At 44.0% G+C, this 14353-nt stretch overlaps 1 protein-coding gene across 5 annotated transcripts in view; it reads right to left on the reverse strand.

The window, feature by feature from the left end:
* Positions 1-14353, reverse strand: part of ZBBX (zinc finger B-box domain containing) — an 81377-nt gene that overhangs the window by 51063 nt on the left and 15961 nt on the right. For 4 of the 5 annotated variants that reach the window (XR_012788030.1, XM_075570616.1, XM_075570617.1 and 1 more), the window contains 5 exons: positions 13443-13556; positions 12783-12864; positions 9944-9992; positions 8859-8968; positions 4983-5078 (listed from right to left, as the gene is read on the reverse strand). Coding sequence is in view for 4 of the 5 variants with exons in the window: in XM_075570616.1 (XP_075426731.1) it covers positions 4983-5078; positions 8859-8968; positions 9944-9992; positions 12783-12864; positions 13443-13556 (451 nt within the window). In the remaining variant the exon portion in view is untranslated. Of the gene's footprint in view, positions 1-4982; positions 5079-8858; positions 8969-9136; positions 9278-9943; positions 9993-12782; positions 12865-13442; positions 13557-14353 lie in introns of those variants that run through there. The other variant, XM_075570619.1, reaches the window with a different exon arrangement.

The raw sequence follows: 14353 nt of genomic DNA on the forward strand, positions 1-14353 counted from the left end.
GTCTGTATCTCTGGAAGCAGAGGGTCCCCGGAGCTGAAATGAATGGAGTACAGCTCCGGAGACCACCTGCTTCAATCCTGGGTAAAAAATTTTTAAATACATGTTAAAAAAAATGGCGCTTGGATTGCTCCTTTAAAATGAGACTGCTTTAATTGTTGATCCTGCAATGCCCAAGGTTGTTGTACAGTCGTAGTTTGTAATATTGTTTGTGACGTAAAGACAAAGCTGAAGAGGGATGAGTAACAGTTGAACTTGTCGCCCACTGTAACTATGAATCAGCGAGTCATTCCTAACTTTTAATGAAGTGATTGCCAGCCATAATGGTATCATATCCGCTTGTTGTCTGAAAAGAACAATGTTGCAGGTCCCTCTAGCAGTGACAGAGTTCATGTAGTTTTCTTTAATTAATATTGTTATATTTCTGCTTCGATTGTATTGTATCCTATATCGAAACTTCATTATTGATCCAGAGGAAGGCAAACAAAAAACCCCAGTGTCATATATCATCCAATGATATCTCATAAAGGGAAAAATAAATTCCTTCCTGACTCCAAGAATTGGCAATTGAATTACTCCCTGGATCAAGATTCTTCCCATGTTTACTTATTTGGTATATCCCTGTATACCTTTCCTTTCTAAAAATATGTCCAATCTTTTTTTGAACAAGTCTATTGTGTCTGCCATCACAGTTTACATGGGTAAAGAATTCCACATTTTAACTGCCCTTACTGTAAAGAACCCTTTCCTCTGTTGTTGGTGAAATCTCCTTTCCTCCAACCTAAAGGGATGACCCTGTGTCCTTTGTGCTGCCCTTGGGATGAATAGTTCTTTTGAAAGCTCTGTGTACTGTCCCCGAATATATTTGTATATAGTTATCATATCCCCTCTTAGACGACTCTTTTCTAATGTAAATAAATCTAATTTAGCTAGCCTCTCCTCGTAAATTAGATTGTCCATCCCCTTTATTAATTTGGTGGCTCTTCTCTGCACTCTCTTTAGTTCCGTAATGTCTTCTCTAATGAGTGGTACCCAAAATTGTACTCCATATTCAAGGTGTGGTCTTACTAATGCTTTGTAAAGGGGCTTAATTATGTTTACTTCCCTTCCACCCATTGCCCGTGTAATGCAAGATAAGATTTTGTTTGCCTTTGCAGCTACTGCATGACTTTGGGCACAATTGCTAAGCCTGCTGTCTGCAAGTACTACAAGCACTCCTAAATCCTTCTGCATCAAGGATTCCTCCAATTTATCCCCATTTAATTTGTATGTTGCCCGTTTATTCTTGCTTCCCAAATGCATAACCTTACACTTATCTGTATTAAACCTAATTTGCCATTTACAATACCTGCCCAAGTTTCCAGTCTCTCCAAGTCCGTCTGGAGAGAAATTACATCCTGCTCTGATTCTACTACCTTACACCATTTAGTATTATCAGCAAAGATGGAGACTTTGCTCTCGATGCCAACCTCAAGGTCATTAATAAACAAGTTAAAAAGCAGGGGCCCCAGTACCAATCCCTGAGGTACTCCACTCACAAACTTAGCCCAACCTGAAAAAGTTCCATTTATGACAACCCTCTGTTGTCTATCCTTCAACCAGTTTTCAATCCAGGTGCATATATTTTTACTGAGTCCAATTTGCTTTATTTTGCACACCAACCCCTTGTGTGGAACCATATCAAAATCCTTTGCAAAATCTAAGTAGACCACATCAACTGCATTACTCTGGTCTAAATTCCTACTTACCTCCTCAAAGAAACAAATAAGGTTAATTTGGCATGATCTATCCTTCATAAATTCATGCTGACTATTACTAATAATTTTGTTTTCCATTAAGTAATCCTTAATATTATCCCGTATTAAGAATATTATCCAGTATTAAACCTTCAAGTAGTTTCCCCACTTTTGAAGTCAGGCTTACAGATCTGTAATTCCCTGGTTGTGATCTAGCTCCCTTTTTAAAAATAGGCACCACATCTGCTTTACGCCAATCTTGTGGTACTGAGCCTGTGGAAAAGGAGTCCTTGAATATTAAATTTAATGGTTTGGCTATTACTGAACTTAACTCCTTGAGAACTCTTGGATGTATGCCATCGGGGCCAGGTGCCTTATTTACTTTAATTTTTTCAAGCCGCCTATGAACTCCTTCCTCAGTTAACCAATTGTTCATTAATATGGAGGTTTTGGCTTCCTCCTGTGGCACTACAATTGAAATTGATTCTTCCCCGGTAAACACAGAGGCAAAGAATTTGTTTAATATCTCTGCTTTTCCCTTATCTCCAATAATCTGCCTGCTCATCTCACACTGAAAAGGTCCTATATATTCTTTTCTCCTTTTTTGTTATTAAGGTACTTAAAGAACTTTTTAGTGTTGATCTTACTTTCTATTGCAAACCTTTTTTCATTATCCATTTTTGCTAATTTGATTATGCACAAGTAAAGGTGTTTTGTAACATTCTAATTCAAACAGCCAAATGCTTATGTATTGGGCAACGTTATAAGCACGCGGAAATGTTATTTCTGGAAGTCTGAGTGCTTGTACGACACCAAATTACTCATCAAAAACAAAGAAACACAAAGAAAAGGAACACTACCAGAGAAATTATTTCGAGCTGACATCAATCTGGTGATCAGAGGAGGAATTAGGTTACAAAGCTGCAACAAAGCCCCAAAAGAATATTTTAACATATACAATGGTAGATGAAAACATCGCTGAGGGTATATATTTAATAATTTGATGCACATTACAAACAAGTTAAAAAAGCTGTGTGTGCTGTGCACGCGCATAGTAAGTGAAACTTCGGCACACATGTGTCAGTCAGTGTATGTGTCAGTCAGTGAGTATGTATGTGCGTTTGTGTCAGTCAGTGTGTGCATGTGTGTCAGTCAGTGTGTGCATGTGTGTGTCAGTCAGTGTGTGTGTGAGTGTCAGTCAGTGTGTGTGTGTGTGTGTGTGTGTGTGTGTGTGTGTGTGTGTGTCAGTCAGTCAGTGTATGTCTCTCTCTCTGTGTTGTGTGAATGTCTCTCTGTGTCGGTCAGCGTGCGTGTGTGTCAGTCAGCATGTCAGTCAGCGTGTGTGCGTGTGTGCCAGTCAGTGTGTGTGTCAGTCAGCGTGTGTGCGTGTGTGCCAGTCAGTGTGTGTGCCAGTCAGTGTGTGTGCGTGTGTGCCAGTCAGTGTGTGTTCGTGTTTGTGTCAGTGTGTGTGTTTGTGTCAGTCAGTGTGTGTGCGTGTGTTTGTGTCAGTCAGTGTGTGTGTGTGTGTGCGTGTGTCAGTCAGCGTGTGTGCGCGTGTGTCAGTCAGGGTGTGTGCGCGTGTGTCAGTCAGCGTGTGTGCGCGTGTGTCAGTCAGTGTGTGTGTGCGCGTGTGTGAGTCAGTGTGTGTGTGCGCGTGTGTGAGTGCGCGTGTGTGAGTCAGTGTGTGTGTGCGCGTGTGTGAGTCAGTGTGTGTGTGTGTGTGTGAGTCGGTGTGTGTGTGCGCGTGTGTCAGTCAGTCAGTGTGTGTGTGCGCGTGTGTCAGTCAGTCAGTGTGTGTGTGCGCGTGTGTCAGTCAGTGTATGTGTGCGCGTGTGTGAGTCAGTGTGTGTGTGCGCGTGTGTGAGTCAGTCTGTGTGTGCACGTGTGTGAGTCAGTGTGTGTGTGCGCATGTGTGAGTCAGTGTGTGTGTGAGTCAGTGTGTGTGTGAGTCAGTGTGTGAGTGTGAGTCAGTGTGTGAGTGTGAGTCAGTGTGTGAGTGTGTGTCAGTGTGAGTGTGTGTCAATCAGTGTGTGTGTGTGTGTGTGTGTGTGTGTGTCAGTCAGTGTGTGTCTCTCTCTCTGTGTTGTGTGAATGTCTCTCTGTGTTGTGCCCCCCACCCCTCCTCCTCCTCCCCCTCCCACTACCCCAGGCGGAGCTGCGGACACGGCTGTGTGTCCTGCTGCAGCCAGCCCCCCCGGCGACACGGTGGTCCCGTTACCCCCCTCCTCCCGACTCCCACTACCCCAGGCGTAGCTGCGGACACGGAGCTGCGGACTCCCAACCCCCCCGGCGACACGGGGGTCCCGTTACCCCCTCCTCCCGTTACCAAAGCAGGAGCGACAGGGCAGGAGGTGGAGCTTCGGCCTCAGATAGCTACCCCACCACGGAGCAGCGTACTCCACGGCGGGCAGCACCGCAGAGCCCGTGCCGGATGAGGGGAATTAAGGGACCCCTTAACTGACTGACAGCCCCTCAACCAATCGTCAGCGGCGGGACGCGACAGCCAATCACCGGTTGCCTCGCAGCAGCGCCCTCTGCCAACCACACCACACACACGAAACCTGCCATCCACAACATGGCTATGGACAGAGCCTCTGCGCATGCGTTGAGGAGGATGGCTGCCTGTGTGGAGGAGCGGGTGAGGGAGAGCGGCGCCGCCGCATGTCAGCGGCTGTGTGGGGGATGCGGCGGCATTTAGATGTCAGCAGGCGCAGGCAGCGGGCGGGGAACGGTGTGGGGGGAATGGTTGGAATGGTGGCCGTTAGGAGCGGCGCCACGGCTATCGCCGCCACCGCCGCATATGTCATCAGCCGTGTGGGGGGAGCGGTGCCTATTAGGAGTGGCGCCGGCGGCTATCGCAGCCGCCACATGTGATTTGCCAGAACACAGCCCGGCCTCATCTGCCAGCACTGTGACGTCAGCACTTTGACGTCACATCCGTTTCATTTTCTGCCCCTACAATCCATTTTTGTCCCAGTAGGGATGAGGTGCCACTAAAGAAGTTTCACTTCAAAAAAAGGTTTGTTACAGCCATTGTCTACAATCTAAGAAAGTTTAGATATTTCAAATCTTAGTATGTGGCTTACTGTAAAAGAAAATCAAATAAATATATGCATTAATATACTGTTTTTTCCATGAGATAAAGTAAAAAGCATTACAAAAATCTACACTTGTGCAGTCACAGAAAATAGGTTTAAGCAAAAAGCGTAACTGTATACAAATGGAGTAAGTGCGTAGAAAACATGGTACCTGGACAGGCATAGTTCTGTGTAGTTTCAATGCCCCCTTCTGGTGAATTTTAGCAAAACAAGTGGAACAGTAATCTTCTCCACACTCCAAACACATCTTGAGGTATAGAAAAAAAAACAAAATTATTAGTATTGAGCAAACTGGCAGAGCTTAAGTTGCTATAATTTTGTACAAATCATACATTTGACAGTACTCTATGTAACGAAAGTACTTTCAAATTTCAAATATTTTTTTAGGTTGGAATAATACATCTGTAATACTTTCCAAGCTAGAGACACAATTTCAGTCCCTCCAAGTTAGGGGTGGCAAACTCCAGTCCTCAAGAGGCACCAACAGTTCAGGTTTTAAGGATATCCCTGCTTCAGCACAGGTGGCTTAACTAGTCCCAGCTTCGGCACAGGTGGCTCAATTGGTCCTTGATTCAGCACACTGGGCTCAATCAGTGCCTCAGTCTTTAACTCAGCCACTGATTGAGTTCCCTGTGCTGAAGCGGAGATATCCTTAAAACCTGACCTGTTGGTGGCCCTTGAGGACTGGAGTTGGCCACTCCTGATCTAAGTAGTACCATTACCAAGTAATGCAAACAACCATTTTGATAAACTGATGCTAAAAGTGGCATTGTGCTGGTGTGTCTCATTGAGGTTACTTTACTTAAGCTGCACAAACCCGATGTAAGAGAATTGCACCAGATCTATATCCACGAAAAGGATTTCAATTACAAACAATTGCCAGTTGGTTTTTTTCTTTGATAAATATGAAGTCCTTCTTTTCCACTAGTTCTGGCCCAGGTTTCTAGCGGGACGACAGTAGTAGACGTAGTCAAAGTAGTGAGAATTGCTGGGAGTGTCAATGAGGACTGTTAAGGGGCAGTGAGCCAGCACAGAGATTAACCCTTTGAGTGCTACGGCCTCTCCGGTACTTGAAACCACGTGATCTTTCCATCACTGATGACGGAATGGGGGAGTCCTCTTCCATTACACTTCCTTGTAGAACGCGTTCTGCGCTCCTAGAACGCGATCTCCCCAACAAAAATGAACAGGTACAAGTTGACATAGGTACTGCGTCATGGAGCCACTGGAGTGCCAGACACCCTGATGTAATGTAGTAGCTAAGTCCTATAGGGCACCCAAAGGGTTAAGCTTAGATGTATAAGGGGTCCTCGATATGTACTGCAGGAAACATGTCCAGATCTGAAGTGGCAGAGACCTGTCACATCCAGTGCTGTACATTACATTTAGGAAGCCAGTTTAATGCTGGTGCAGAAAGAGAATATATTCCTTATGAACTCAATTATAGAACAATTGACACATTAATAAACAGACCCGATAATGTTGAAGAGGAATCAAATGTAAACACTAAAGCAGGTATTAACAGCTGTACTGATGAAATCTGAACAGTTCATTACATTTTTAAATTGCTCCTCCAAGTGTGACTGAAATAAAACTAGATAAAGTATATATGATATAGTGTTGGGTAATCTAAATGGCATCTAATAAGCTACAATCAACCCCAAGGATGCTGACCTTTCCACATTACAGTATTTATGGTATTGTATGTCTTTATTTATATAGCGCCATTAATGTACATAGCGCTTCACAGTAGTAATACATGTGGTAATCAAATAATTAACAGATAATATAAATAACAGGTCATGTGCTTCAGACATAAAAGTAACATTAAGGAAGAGGAGTCCCTGCCCCGAGAAGCTTACAATCTAATGGTGTGATGATAAAGGAATTCGATGCCTATTCCTGTGTGCTATTTGTGTTTCTTTCATTGGAGAAATCTTCTTAATTGTCTATTTCCCCCGATTTAGTAAACTAGGAAATAAATTGGCAGCATTAAAGCAGCAAAACGTGAAAAATCCTTAGTTTTTTTTAATAAATCAGTTCTGTAATATTAGATAATACAGTCTGCATTTTTTTAAACTCCTAATGCAATTTGTAATGATTTTTTTTTTATGTACTGATCATCCTTTGGTTGCAAGAGCAACCATTTAGAAAATCAAACCCACTTCTTCCTTTGAAATAAACACATTTTTGATTTCTGCCTTTTGGCAACAAAGTATCACAAACAGATCTGTTTCTGTGTTCCAAACAGCAGACTGTCTATTACTCTGAAAGCTGTTACAATAATGTGTTGCACTTAGTAATGCAATGTTACATAGCAGCTGCAGCATTTCACAGACTGCAGCACAAAATTAGAAAGCGGCCATTTCGGTAGGCACACAATCAGGATTTTGACAGATTTATAATAGGAGCCCCAAACGATGTCCAGCTTAGGTAAGAATGTAGAATTATACATTGTCGCATGCTTCATAAATACAAGTAAGAAAAAAAAGAAGTAAGAAAAAAAAGGGGGTGGGAGGTGGATCTAGTATTGCTGCTTTAACTAACCTCACCCCATGGTGAGTTAGCACTTCTGTCTGGCCCCCTTAAAGCTGCAGTTCAGTCTTTTATTTTTTTTATTTTATTTTTTTTACTTCAATAGTTTCATGTGTGCAATCTCTAATTACCTAAAGAACTGTATAGCTGCCAGTCAATTAGTTCTCCATGTATTGATAGGCGAAATTTGGTGACATAATTAGTGAAGGGATCTGTTTTTCTTCTGCTTCTTTCTCTCAGTGGAAGCTCATGAATATTCATGAGCACTCCTACACTGACATGTGCTAGAGGGAGGGCAGGGCTGACAAAGGGGTGTGCCAGGGCTTGTGACAGGACATGAAGGGGCAGTGCCTTAGCAAATGGCTGTTAAAATAGAATACAAGAAAATTGGTCTTTCAAAGTTGTTTTTTTAAAAACAGAAAATGCTAAAAGTATTTTTTCTTACTACAGAACTGATTTACTAAAAAAAAACACACATGCAGGATATTGACTGAACTGCAGCTTTAAATCCATCCACCCTCCTTGTTCAATTCATTGCATTCTCTTCAACACACCAGCTGTCTGATACCAGGTATTTGTGTTGTTTCAAGGATATTCAGTCGACTAAAACAGTCTTTGACTGAGCCACTGATTGAGCCACCTGTGCTGAAGCAGGGATATCCTGAAAACCTGACCTGTTGGTGGCCCTGGAGGACATGAGCTGGCCACCTCTGCTCTAGTACATGTGCTGCTGTGCAGTTTAAATGTTGGACAGGTGAAAAGTTCTCCAGAGTAATTTTCTACAATCCTAAGTAGATCATCATCGATAATAAATATAAACATTAAAACAAATTAATTTGAATAATTTTTAGCACGCTTTAAAGCACAGATTAAAAAAAAACATTAAACTTACAGTAAGTTGAGATGTTGGGGGAAGAAAATGGAGGTTACATAAGTATGCTGTACCCCCAATTTACAGCCAAGAGCATCTGCCAGTAAAATGTGTTCTCCAAGGGGCTTCTTTTATATCAGCCAAATTTACTTAAATGGGAAATGTCAACCAATTTGAACCAGCGCAATCTGCCGCTTTGGCTGATATTGAATAAGCCCCTAAAACCTCACTGTGACAGACCAGGTACTATAAAAAAAATATTATTTTTTTAGCATGTTCTTGTATAGCGCTGCTAGTTTTTACGTAGCGCTTTACAGAGACATTTTGCAGGCACAGTCCCTGCCCCGTGGAGCTTACAATCTATGTTTTTGGTACCTGAGGCACAGGGAGATAAAATGATCCCATTATGCTGTAATCAGATGGTTTGTGTCTTAAAGGGTAACTACACACTATGGCTTCTTTCAAGGTTCCTTTGAAGACATTTCAAACTCAAATTATTCTGTCTACCGATTGCTGATTTATAAGAAACCTACTTTTTAAAATATGTCACACATTCACAAGATGTCATACAATTATAAAATGTTGTAGCTGTATCTTACTGACTGTAGAAGAGACACTTACCAGCAATGCACTTTTTGTTTCACACTGTCCACAAGACTTCCCTTTTACTTTTGGTTTTTCAGTGGCCGTAACATTTGCAGATCTAGAAACCGCATTCTGCTTCTCAGGATCTGTAAAAAATGTGATAAAGTTCCGAATCAGATATAAGAAACTGCGGAATGAACTATGCAGACAAAAGCCGTCAATCACATTATTGAGAAATATTCCGTGAACTATTTTCTGACAGAGACACGTCAATTGCTGACAATTTCCAGTGACAAATAATTTTTCATACGCACCACACGTTCAGCAGATTCTATAGTATTCAAGGTTGATTTATTTTTCCACATCTCACTAGTCAACACATCCTAAGATGCATTCATTTAAAGTTATTTTGCAGGGTTGGTAACGGACAAGTGGTAAACGCATGAGTATGGAATTAGTCAAAGTAGATTTCATCACAAGCAGCAGAAAGTCACATGCTGTATGTAAGGGAAATATGGTGGTCATGCACTAAACGGTGTTAGCATCCGTTCACTTGAATATTAATTCGGTATTACAGCAACTGCCCTTTAGTGAATAAGGGCTCACAGTCTCTAGATTTTTAGTACAGTAGGGCCCTGCTTAACGGCGTTCCGCTTCTCGGCGATCCGCCAATAAGGCGGTGCCGAGAAGAGGGCCGGCATGTCCGCGCATGCGCAGAAGGGGGAGCGCCCGAGTTCACGCATGCGCAGAACGGGGGAGCGGACGAGTTCAACCATGTGCAGAAGGGGGACTGCAGAGTCTGTGCATGCGCAGAAGGGCTAGGAGACACGGAAAATCGCCGGTGGACATAGCAAATGCTATGTTCCGCTTGTCTGTGATTTTCGCTTTCTGGAGGCACCCTGGAACGGAACCCGCCGTATGAGCGGGGCCCTACTATACAATTGTGAACTACTGTGGTTGTGGAATATTGAAAACCACTTAAAATTAAAAAAAATATTGACTTTCCCATTTTAATTAGCTTCATTATTCAGAATCTGCATTCCTATAGTCTGCGGGGAGCTTTCTAACCTACTGTATCTACCTTGCCAACGTATTTTTTTGAACAAAGTTTTAAACTCTACCTTGAATCAGATTTTTGAGGACTTTCAACTTTATTCTTCCAGATGAAACCTAGGATCTCAAAACAAACAATTATCTGAGGCTATAATATACACATGTAGATCATTCAGACAAGTGGAGGTAGTTACAGCGTTAGCAAACCAAAATACAAGCTTAAAATAGCAAGAAAAAACAGATTCAAAAATAGCTTTGGGGTCCTGCCTAGCATAGGTTTATGAACAGACACTAATATTTCTCTATTCTCTGTCATTGGATCTGTACAATGGTAGTCTGATATTTCCATAGATGTTGTATAGTAAAAAAATTCGGAAATGAACTGAATGGTGGTACGTAGAAATTGGAAAAACAGTTCAAATCCATCACCCCAACCATAATCCATCTGCGGATTGGGAACTAAAATAGCCGCGCGGATTCATTCAAATCGGTCATTGAAGAGAATCCAGATGGATTTTTAAGAATCCAAACTCGGATATAATATTGAATTCAGCTAGCCATCAGCTGGTTTCGCTCACACTGCTAGAGCTGCGGCCTAGAAAAGCAGTGGTTGTGGGTTCTAGTCCTATTGGGTCTGACAGCATTCCAGTCATTAGGTTTGTGATTTAGACATAAACTCTATATAGTTGGTATGGAAATTATTTTAGGAAGTGTAGGAAGGGACTCGTTTAAATATACTTTGCATAACTATTAACATATCTCCCAGCCGGGTACCTGTGTGCTCCTTTTCCAGCATAGGCATATCTCACAAATTTATTTAGAGGGACGTTTGAGGGGATATACTGTATATACACAACTGAAGATACTACAAAATACTAAAATCAATTGCAAAAAAAAACAATCCGAAATGGCCTTTTTGAGACTGATCTGCAGAAATTCGTGGAACGAAAGATCCAGAAAAAAATGTGCCCATCTCTAGTGGTACGCAGTGCCCCTCGTGAAGAAGAGGTATGGGTAGTTTTTCCTACATAAGCACTTTGTAATTCACTACAACCACTGCTATTTTATATATTACTAGCTAAGAGACCCGGCGTTGCCCGGGATGTAATTTTGGGGGGGCGGACGACAGGGTTGGGCTTCCCCCGGGTGACTGGGTGACTGACTGAATGGGTGGGTGACTGAATGGGTGGGTGACTGGGTGACTGACTGAATGGGTGGGTGACTGACTGACTGTATGGGTGGGTGGGTGGGTGACTGAGTGAGTGGGTGGGTGACTGAGTGACTGGGTGGGTGACTGAGTGAGTGGGTGGGTGACTGAGTGAGTGGGTGGGTGACTGAGTGGGTGGGTGACTGAGTGAGTGGGTGGGTGACTGAGTGAGTGGGTGGGTGACTGAGTGGGTGGGTGGGTGACTGAGTGGGTGGGTGACTGAGTGAGTGGGTGGGTGACTGAGTGAGTGGGTGGGTGACTGAGTGAGTGGGTGGGTGACTGAGTGAGTGGGTGGGTGACTGAGTGAGTGGGTGGGTGACTGAGTGAGTGGGTGGGTGACTGAGTGAGTGGGTGGGTGACTGAGTGAGTGGGTGGGTGACTGAGTGAGTGGGTGGGTGACTGAGTGAGTGGGTGACTGAGTGAGTGGGTGACTGAGTGAGTGGGTGACTGAGTGAGTGGGTGACTGAGTGAGTGGGTGACTGAGTGAGTGGGTGACTGAGTGAGTGGGTGACTGGGTGAAAGTGGGTGACTGGGTGAAAGTGACTGGGTGACTGGGTGGGTGTGTGGGTGGGTGTGTGGGTGACTGGGTGGGTGGGTGTGTGGGTGACTGAGTGAGTGGGTGGGTGACTAAGTGAGTGGGTGGGTGACTGAGTGAGTGGGTGGGTGACTGAGTGAGTGGGTGGGTGAGTGGGTGAGTGGGTGGGTGAGTGGGTGGGTGACTGAGTGGGTGGGTGGGTGACTGAGTGGGTGGGTGGGTGGTTGACTGGGTGAAAGTCGCTGACTGGGTGAACGTGACTGGGTGGGTGTGTGGGTGACTGGGTGACAGTGCGTGGGTGGGAGACGGTGGGTGACTTACCTTGACCCCGTGGCATCTGGCTGGGGCAGGAGGTGAGTTCGGGAAGCTGGCGGGGGGCAAGAGTGGCAGGAGGCCCGCGCCGCGCTTACCCTCCGTCTGGGAGCCGGAGCACGTGAGGAGGAGGCCCGCGCCAGGCTTCCCCTCCGTCCGTGAGCCGGCGCACGTGAGTGGGAGTGCAGGAGGGCCGCGAAGCGCTTCCCCTCCGTTCCTCGTTGTGAGCGAGGGGGGAGGAGCCTGGAGTTTGCTGCTGAGCAGGAGGGCCGCACTTCCCCTCTCCGGGACCCGGCGCACATGAGGGGGAGTGCAGGAGGCCCGGGCCGCACCGCGCTTTTCCTCGTTGTGAGCGAGGAGGCAGGAGCCTGGAGTTTGCTGCTGAGCAGGAGGGCCGCGCTTCCCCTCTCCGGGAGCGGCTCACGGTGAGGGTGATGGTGCGGCTGGGGATGTTGCGGAGCGTGAGGATTTGGGTGAGGTGGGGAGGGGGGAGAGAGTGAGGGGTACCGGGAGAGGAGGGGCACCGGGAGAGGAGGGAGGGGGGGTGTGGAAGGTGAGCTGCGGTCCAACTGACGGGGGAGAGTGAGGCCAAGCAACAGAGTGTGTGTGTGTATGTGTATGTGTATGTGTATGTGTATGTGTGTGTGTGTGTGTGTGTGTGTGTGTGTGTGTGTGTGTGTGTGGTCACTCCGCCTCAGGCCAATGAGAGGTGTGGGGGCGGGCGGCCCAAGAGACCAATGAAATTTCCCCTAGGGACACAGGAAGATGCAGACAGGCATACAGTGCTTTCACAAATATATAATAAGATAATATCTATCCATATGCTCAGATAAAAGGAACTATCTTACTGTACCTTTCCAGCATTTTCTTGGTTTGGGTTTTGATTACTAAGACTGCCAAGTTGGCCAGATTTCCAGTGATATCCATTTGATCGTCTGTAAAGCAAAAGCAAGCTGTGAATATTTCACGTCTCCTTGTTTTTAATTCTGCTATGGAAAAGTCAATGGTAACGATACGTACATACATCATGTAGTGAGTAGAATGGGGGGAGTACTCTAATATTACTTTAGTGTTCATACTTAACATTACTGTGTCCAACCACAAAAGAATTAATCATAAAAGCTAAATGCTGATAAGGTAATCTAACCATGGCAATTGATATAGTGACAGAAAGGCTTGTAGTTTAGTTTACAATAGAGTATACATCTGAATTCTTTTGAGAGCATAAAATCTACTGCAGATAGCCATTGGTTAATTAAAGCAGAAATTGCCATTAACGATTGGCTCAGAAAGAAATTGACATGTTTTTTAATGCCAGGTGTGCAAACTCTTCCAACAAGAGTTAGGAGACACCAACAGTAATGGCTGATACAGTCAACCTTTCAATACCAATTCCAATTTGTCTCAGTCACAGAATACATTTCCCAAAAATAGGACCGTTTTCCTTTTAGGGTGAATATTAAATATTCTGCAGAAAGATCTTGACACCTGTAGAGTTAAGATTTTCCCTTACTCTCGTTCTTCTTTCTCCCTACTCATGCTCTGACGTAACTGGTTCAGCTTCTGCTCCATCTCCTGGTTCTGCACCTCAAGCTGTACAGTCTCCATGCGAAGCTCTCGTACATTCCTGGGAAAATGTATGTTGTAAAGACACTATATGGTTTAATTGGGTTTTAATATCCGATTGCACTGTCAAAGAAAGTTGTCCCAGATAAATATAGTTGAAAATGTCGGGAAGTAGGACCACTGCGCAGAGGAAATAATGTGGTACAATACTCACAGCACTCTCCGCGTAAACTATGCGCTGTCAAGTTAAACAACGATTCTCTCATTCAAAAACATTTCAATTGATCGTTATTTTTTATTTCATTAGCACAAGGAGAATAACGAACATGCTCATGTTTAAACTGGGTTTATATTTGATCTAGAACTAGGCTGTCCAACTTCACAGAGCAGAGCCTATACCATACGGTTACTCATACTCAGTGCTGATCATGGAGTGATCTTTAGTTAAGGTAACACCTTTCCTTACAAATGTTACTGAAGTGAGAATACTGTTCAACAATCCCTTTAGTACCAGAAAGGACTAAAAGTAATTTTTAGTAATGCACGGTCAATCTTTCCTACCCAAAAGTACTAATTCAATAGGAATATTGGTAAATTACACAAAGAAAAATATAAAATGTGCACTGTCTATATAATTTGGTCCAAGAGATCTTGGGACATTTTCAGTGTACTCTAATAATGTTCAGTCTTTAGAGATTTGACGGAAGAGACTACGGCACTCTCTCTGACAATAGAAAATAGAAAAATAAACGTGACTGCAGCTCAACCCTAAGGGTCTTTCCAGGACCCCCAAATAGAAGTAGAGAATTTAGAGATGGGTGAAGGGAGCGCAGAAAAGAGATAGATAGATAGATGCAA

The sequence above is a fragment of the Ascaphus truei genome, chromosome 14 (genome assembly GCF_040206685.1).
Source record: "Ascaphus truei isolate aAscTru1 chromosome 14, aAscTru1.hap1, whole genome shotgun sequence".
NCBI lineage: Eukaryota > Metazoa > Chordata > Amphibia > Anura > Ascaphidae > Ascaphus > Ascaphus truei.